The sequence below is a fragment of the Arachis ipaensis genome, chromosome B07 (genome assembly GCF_000816755.2).
Source record: "Arachis ipaensis cultivar K30076 chromosome B07, Araip1.1, whole genome shotgun sequence".
In the NCBI taxonomy this organism is placed as follows: domain Eukaryota; kingdom Viridiplantae; phylum Streptophyta; class Magnoliopsida; order Fabales; family Fabaceae; genus Arachis; species Arachis ipaensis.
The window spans coordinates 123,413,841-123,422,389 of NC_029791.2; the positions used below are offsets into that span (position 1 = coordinate 123,413,841).

At 41.9% G+C, this 8,549-nt stretch overlaps 1 protein-coding gene across 1 annotated transcript; it reads right to left on the bottom strand.

Annotated features, from left to right (window-relative positions):
* LOC107607919 lies at positions 5,389 to 6,835 on the bottom strand. Its single transcript, XM_016309814.1, has 3 exons — positions 6,727 to 6,835; positions 6,272 to 6,601; positions 5,389 to 6,173 (listed from the first exon to the last, which is right to left on the bottom strand). The coding sequence occupies exons 1-3, from the start codon at positions 6,833 to 6,835 to the stop codon at positions 5,389 to 5,391; spliced, it is 1,224 nt and encodes a 407-aa protein (XP_016165300.1).

An 8,549-nucleotide genomic window follows, 5' to 3' on the forward strand; every position in this document is an offset into this window, starting at 1 on the left:
ATTTGCAGATATGATCCGATCCATGAAAACCTCTAGTGTTCAGAACCGTCATTACAAATATCTAACCTATTATATTTTTTTTTTAAATATTTTTAGATTGTTCTACATCACTTTTCATATTTTTACACATATTCATACTCTTCTAAAATATTCTATAACTTTTCAGAGTTCTCTAGAATCTTCTAGAGTCTTCCGTGACCTTTCAGGACATTCTAGATTCTAAAACGTTTTAGAACCATAAAAAACATTCTCAAACACTCTAAAATACTATATAAATACCGTTGAAATGTAACATCCTAAAATTTATTGTGACAATTTGCTCTGTGTTAATACAAAAGGCAATTTTTCATCTATTTTAATTAAGAAATTAATTTTGATCTATTGTAATATATACATTTAATTACGTAATATTATATCAATAAAAATAATTATTTTTACATTTAGCACATGAATAATTATAAAAAATAAATATAATTAAATGATGGTATAAAATATTTTATACTTTCAGGTATATGATATATTTTGTTTTTTGAATTGGTTGATTGTGACACATCATATTATATATATATATATATATTTCGGCTTTTTTACTTAAATAAATGAAATACAAACCAATTTTATTTGATTCCCCTAAAACAAATTTTCAAACGTGTTTTTCCTCTTTCATATATTATGTAAATCGTCCTAGGGTGATAAGGATTATAGAATATATTAAACATGGCACCCTAAGACGATTTATGCATGTATTGCATAGGAGAAAAAGCCATAAATCATGCCAGGGCATGAGGGGTTACAGTTACACATAAATCGTCCCTCCCGGCTATGATTCACGTGAAGTTAGGCTAAAGTACAAAGGCCTGCCACGATTCACATTCAAAAGCGGACCATAGGTAGCCTGGAACGATTCACGTTCAGAAATGTAACCCTCAAGGCCCAAGGACGATTAATGCTTGAAGAGTAACCCTAATATGGTTGTAATGAGTTATTGCTTGAGGCATTCCCTCAACACACAGTGGCGAGTAACGTTAGTGAGGGAGGAGCCACCACATTCGGCCAGATTTGGGAGAGAATGGTTGGGAGGAAGGCAGGCCAAATCGGTGGAGGAGGTGGCAGTGAGCGGAGGCTTCGAGCATTCACCGATGACGGTGCGGCGACGGCGAGGCCAGATCCACCATTGTCCGGCGTATTAAGGCACATAGCTGTGGGTTAACTTGTGCGGCGGAGTGGGAGGTGTCTGTCTTAGGAGAAGAATGGCGGCTAACCACATAGATATGTACCGCCTTAATGGTATTGCGCATGTTGTTGAATTTATCGACGATGAGGTTAGTCGTTGGACAGTAAACTTAGTTGAGTTGGTTGATGTCATGGCTATTTTGGCTACACTCATATGTTGATGAATAGTAGTTTGAATATGCATGTTATAACATTTTTAATAAGGATTTTGTGATTTTTACTGTTTAATGATTTCGTAGGTTCTTGGTTGGGTTAAAAGATGTTAGAGTTCAAAATTTTTAATGATACATGATAAAGTGGTCGATAATTTTATGGTTGTGATGTTAGTGTGGTGATAATCGTTTTCTTGTACTGCTTGAAGTGTGATATTTTTTATGAATAGGGATAATGTGGACTTTTTAATTTCAAAAGCTTGTTGGATAACATTTTATACTGAGCAAAATTTTTTTTGTATAATGACCGGTTAAATTGTTTCACTGACATTTGTGTTTTATCAGCCAACTCGATGCGTTCAGAGCGTTTGTAGTCAACAAAAGATGATCTTGCATGATCGCATACTACCGTACTTAGATCGTACCAATTTACTGCATGTTGCGAGGTTGAATGATTATTGGTTCAAGTTTGATGAGCTATTAATCAATGCATTCGTAGAGCGATAGCGTCCTGAGATGCACACATTCCATATGCCATTTGGGAAGTGCACGATAACACTACAGGATGTGACATATCAGTTTGGCCTCCTTATTGACGGACATGAGGTGAGCGGGTGTCTCAGTGACTTCGACCAGTTGATGGAGGGGGAGAAGCCTGCCTGGGTGTGGTTTTGAGAGCTATTCAGAGAACTTCCACCAGATGATTGTATCGATGACTTCACAGTTTCTTTTAGCTGGTTCCAAAACAAGTTTAAAGTCTTGCCTGCCAATGCATCGGAGGCAACGGTACAGATCTATGCACGGGGTTACATTATGATGTTGTTGTCCACGGCGCTTTTCGCAGACAAGTCTGGTGCTAGGGTTCACTTACGGTGGATTCTGTATGTTGTGGACCTCGATGGGCTCGGCAAGTATAGCTGGGTTTCGGCCACCTTGTCCTGGTTGTACAGGTGTTTGTGCAGGGTTGCTAACCGGAATGTAAAGAACCTAGCTGGGCCATTAGCACTGCTTCAGTTTTGGATTTTTTAGCATTTTCTGACGTTCAGGCCTAGAGGGTTTGATGCCATTCTCTGGCCACTTGCCGCGAGGTTTGACATTTTCATGTAGAATATGTCTGTTATGCACTTGTTTGTATCTTGTTTTGTAATTTGAATTTTAAGCATTTTGTATCTCGTAGGTGGGGTAGGTTTCTACCGTCGTTGGACGAGAAGGGTCCCCGAGTCATTGCAACTCGACACAAATTAGACAAGCTGAGTGGGGATGATGTAAGTCTGATTGTCTAATTTGCTATTTTTCTTGTATGTATATACTTATGTATCTCGGTAAATTTTAATTGATTCCCATGTTGCAGTTCATTTGGATGCCATACAATAGTCTTGAGGTTATCCAAGTAGTCCATCCTGATATCCTCAAGCCTGACCACATGCTTTTATGGAAGTCGACCACTGCCTTGATATACTTTGCATCAATTGAGTAGCACCAGGTTGATAGGGTTTTATCCTAGCTCGGAGGAGTTCAGCACATCCCAGATCCAGCCATCAACATTGACTTCTTGTTATCTAAGGATGGCAAAGGACCGACGAGGTGGTTCCCTGCGGTGTTTGACACATGGCATCAGTATCGGGACCAGAGACGACAGAGCGTGCTTTCCTTTCAGTTGGCACCAGATCCTCGTCCATTTGCTGAATATCTTGATTGGTGGTTTCATGTAGCACGAAGGTTCCTTTCACATGATTGTCTACTCATAGATCCTCGCCATGTTAGGGTCCCAGCAGATGCTCCAATTCGGGGTCATGTGGCTGCACCTGCTAGGCAACAGGGACTGAACGTGCCAGACAATAGGCAAAGAGCGACTCGTGAGCGCATTGGGACTCGTTACATCCAGCCTATGGGAGGAGGATTCGAGGATGCTTTGGGGTTGGATGAGGATCCGGAGCATGACGATGATAATGGTGGTGACGGGGGTGAGGGTGGTGGTGTGGGCAGTCAAGGTCATTGAGGAGGTTGGGGTCATGGTGGCGGTGGGTCCGATTGGGGTTAGGGTGGTAGCGGGGGGTGCGAGTGGGGAGGAGGAGGTGGTGGTGCTGTTTGGGGAGAGGGTGGTGGTGGTGGTGGGTCTAGTGCGGGAGGGGTGATGGTGGAGGTGGATCTGGATGGGAAGGTGGTAGTAGTTATAGAGGACATGTTACTGGGGTTCATGGTGGTACCGATATCGGAGGGTTGACGGCACTTTATTCTGTTGTTGTGCTGAGGGTGGGAGTGGAGGTGTCCAGGCTGATGCGTCGACCTTGTTTTTCGACTTTGGTAGCCAAACTAGATGAAGCAAGTTTTTGGAGCTGGTACAGAGTTTTTTGCAGACTTTGCCCAGTTTGGCATCCCAGCTGGTAATTACAGGCCACAGTTTGAGGGAGTTGCGATGGATCTGAACGTTGATCTAAATGAAGTGCCGACTGGTTATTAGGGAGGTATGTTTGCGTTGGGAGACACTCCATCATCTGCCATAAGAGGACAGAGACAACTTCCACTAGGTTATCAGCCGGATCAGGCATCCGCACCAGTCAGTCAGCCACCTGATCCGTTTGTCCCGGTCACGCAAAGGAGGAAGTGCGTCATCAAGCTGGCAAAGTGTGGCACCGGATCACACATGGTATAGTTGTTGGGATCACATCTATCTGGCTTTTGTTATAGCCTATTCATCTTTAGACTTTGTTGGATCTTATGTATCTCATGGTTCCTGTTGTAGCTTATTTATCCTTAGACTTTTGTTGTAACGTATCTATGTTAAGACTTTTGTTGGATACTATCTATCTTTAGACTTTTGTTGGATATTATTTTGTTGCGCATGGTATGTTTTGTTGTATCTTATCTTACGTGTATCACAAGTAGGTGCAACGACGAATAACGATAACATAAGATAACATAATACAAAATATCATAGAGTTGGGCCAATTTAACAATAATATCGACCTAACGTAAACACAGAAGAAATAACACAACATAAAGACACATGATCAATGACAAATACTAATAACCTAATGCGTCAATCACTGGCGGCTATGTGTTGCTTCCTTCATGCGATTCGGAAGCACCTGGGCACTGTGGACAGTTTCTTCGAGTATGACTTGGGGTCCTACACATCCTGCATCTTTTTGGTCGATTGGGCTCAGTATCATCCATACTATTCCTTATCCTAGTACTCTGAGGTCTCCCAACAACAGCTCGTATCATGTCGGGATTGGGTCACATGAGGTCCCTCGTATACAGGCAACAGCTCTTCCTGAATAGGCGAAGAAAAATCCATCTTGTAAACGTTGAACACAGTACTAATACGGTACACATCATCAATATAAGACTTCCAGTCCAGTCTACAAAATGAGCATGCTGCAAGCACATGACGGCATGGATAGTGGAGGGCTTGAAAGTATCCACAGTCGCATGTGCGCGTGGATAAAGAAACCTGACAGCTACTCATTGCAATTCTCCCCCCAGTCGGCGCAAGCTCCTCAACTACAAACTCATTGTTCTCCCTGTCATATAGATCTACCCGCATATTCCTAGAGGCATGTAGATTCTTCTCAATAGCCTTCACAAGGGTATGACAAAATTCTTGCCTAGCTCCGAGCTATGACTCGGCTTCCTTTCCTTTCCTCACAAAGAGTTCAACCAAATACCCATATGTTGACTTAACTAGTGAACCCACCGGTACGTTACGTGTCCCCTTCAACACGGCATTAATGCACTCATAAATGTTGGTCGTCATATGCCCATATCGATGGCCTCCATCCCGATATTGTGTCCATAACTCCAATCCAATCCTGTCACACCAATCAACCATGGCAGGATCATTCTTCCGCAAGATATCCATGCAATACTGATGCTCCTCCTCAGTCTTTGCATATGCGGCATTCACGAGGATCTTTCAGGAATCCTTAGACGTAAAGGATAGCGCAAAGTTAGCGATGATGTATAGTACACAGAATGCACCGTATGCAGTTGGCGGGAGTCACCCACTGTCTTTCGCAAGCAGGGCAGCCTTAATGGCATTGTGATGATCAGAGATGACTAAAATGCCTGCTTGTGGAGTCACATGATGACGAAGATGACTAAGAAAAAACTTCCATGAATCTGTGTTTTTGCCTTCGACCAACCCGAATGCTACTGGGAGAATGTTCGAATTTCCATCTTGGGCAATAGCCATTAGCAGGATACCTCTATACTTCCCATATAAATGAGTATCATCGATGGATATCAGTGGCTTGCAATACTTGAATGTCTCAATACACGGAGAAAACGTCCAAAATAATCGATGAAAGAAAACCTTCATTCCATCCACCATATTACCTGCCTTCACTGGTGAAGTGCGCAACACCGCTATAGTGCCCAGCATATACAACTGAACCCCGATGATCCACCTTGGTATGTGGTTGTAAGATTCCTCCCAATCTCCATATATCTGAGCAACGGCCTTCTGCTTGGCCATCCAAACCTTCCTGTAGCTGGGCTTGAAACCAAACTTTGATGACACCGCATTCTGTAATACCTTAACGAAGACTGATGCATCCGCCATGACCAACGATAGAACTGAAGCACAGATAACATGATAATCGAGCTGCCTGTGATTCGTCGATATCTCAGTTGCTAGACATGTATGTGGTCCGTTGTACTTTTTAACTTCCCAGTAGCCTTTCCTCTGCCTCATAGTCACACGTATCAACCAGTTACATCTATTCCCGAACTGAACACACTTCCGAAGATACTTCAATTGGTCGGACTCAAACACTTTATATTCTACACCACAACGAATATTATAACTCTTATTGTTAGCATAGCTTCATCTTTGGTTTTGAACTGTTGCCCGATTCCAAACTCATCTGTGCCAATCATACTAGGCCTATCTTCGTGAATAGTAGGGTGCTGTTGATCTACAAATGCAGTCTGGTTCATTGCATTAAGGTACAAAGTGAAAAAGTGTCGAGGGTACTGCTGTGTCTGACTGCTTGCATGTGTTTGTGCTCCCCCGACACGAGTGGTGTCTTCCTTGCCATCGCTTTCATCACTAATGATTGGTGGCTCCGAATCAGACCCATCATTGCCTATAGCCTCCGCAAATGGATCTATCTCTCTTATCTCCATGAATGTTGGTGCACTGTCTACTGCAAGTGCTGCTCCCATTGCAACTGCGAGCTGTCCGAGGCTACGCCCATCACCTAAGTCATCTGCCGGAACGGGCAAATCAGTCGCAAATGATGGGGATGAAACAAAGGGAGTCACCGGTTGCCCGTTGAAATGGCGGTGGAACTTCCTTTTATGATGCTAGTTGGCGGATTCAGAGCGGATCTACCAGAGCTACCATCTACATCAACCATTCTGGCAAACAACTCCATAGCGCCCAAGTCAGAAAATCTTGTTTGACTGTGGAATATAACTCGCATATCATCATCGCCCAGCATCTCGTACTTTCCAAACTTAACATAACCTTGCCTCAATGATATAGGAATACAAAAAATAATTGCTTGACACATTTTTTGCCACACTTTCCTGCCTTCTGTAATATACTATTATGTAATTCCATCAAAGTCGTTGACGGATTTACAAACACACCTATCTGTTTCTTACTAAAGAAAACAACACCTTCACTTGTATTTTCATCAATCTTTTCTCGATGATGAACTAACAAAAATATGCTCTCAGCCATCTCTCCCTAAACTCACAAAACTTCAGGTGTGATTTGTTTGCGCCAAACTCATTTATTTATAGAATTTTTTTCATCATAAATCGTCCTAGGCTCCGCAGGGTATAACGTTGCATGTGAATCGTGGGAACCCTATTAGGTTTAGCAAATATAACGTAAATCGTGCCAGGATTGTTGGGGTTCAGAAAACAGATTAATCATGGCAGGCCTTTGTGCTTTAGCCCAAAATCACATAAATCATGGCAGAGAGGGACAATTTATACTCAAGTTGTAATCATAGACACTCTGGCACGATTTATGGCTTTTTTCCTATGCAATACATGCATAAATCGTCCTAAGGTGCCATGTTTAATATATTTTATAATCCTTATCACCCTAGGACGATTTACATAATATATAGAAGAGGGAAAACACGTTTAAAAATTTGTTTCAGGGAAATCAAGTAAAATTGGTTTGTGTTTCATTTATTTAAGTAAAAAAGCCTATTTTTTCAACTAAATAATTAATCAATAGAATAATCAACCTACAATAATCAAATATATAATTTTAAAAAAAGTCCCAATAAAAATTAAAAAAGAAAAAAAAAACACCCAATTTTTTTTATGTGAAAAAGTATTAGTGTTTTTGTTAGAAATCAAATTATTTGGTGTAATTACAGGTGGGTGAATTTTGTAGGTAAAAAGTCAACACGTGGGGAGCGTATTGAATATGTGGCAACATTCGAGCCAACAAGCGGGGAAATGTTAAAACACGTGGGGAGGCGTGTTGAATATTTCCACAATATTGTAATACACTTTAAATATCAATATTCAACCAAAACACCATATCCACTTCCATATTAAAAATAATTTCTGCCCAAAAGATCCCATCTAATTTTATGCTCACACACATTCACAATACATAATGAAAAAAATAACCGCACAAACTCTTATGGCTCTCTCTAGCCATGTCTGCGCCCCACCCAGTGTCATCGACCACTGCCATACGCAGCCCCTTCATTCTCAAATCTAGTGCCGCCGACTATCGCCGCATGCAATGCCTTCTATTCCTAAAACTAGCGCCACAGCCGCGTTCACGCCATGCCCTTCCTTCGCAATCACGGTAAGAACGAGCCCTTGTTGCGATTGCAGTGGCACAGACCATTGTCGCTCCTTCCCTCCTGAGTGCACCACCGACTGCACGCAGCGGCCTTCCTCCGGGGACTTAGATCCTCTGTTCGTAAAAATAGTGTCATCGACCAACGCCGCACCCTTTCCATGTGAACGCATCGCATGACGCCGCCGAGGAGATCGCCACACGTCCATTGCTGTTGCCTTATTGATGGTCGTGACAAAACGGCCAGCGAAGAAGAAGGAGGTCGCGTCGCTCTTTTCCTTCTTCCTTTTGAATGATTTTTTTTACTAATTTTAAATGTTTTTTTCTACTAATAAACAAAATTTTCTTCTGACAATATAAAATAAATAATCAAATTA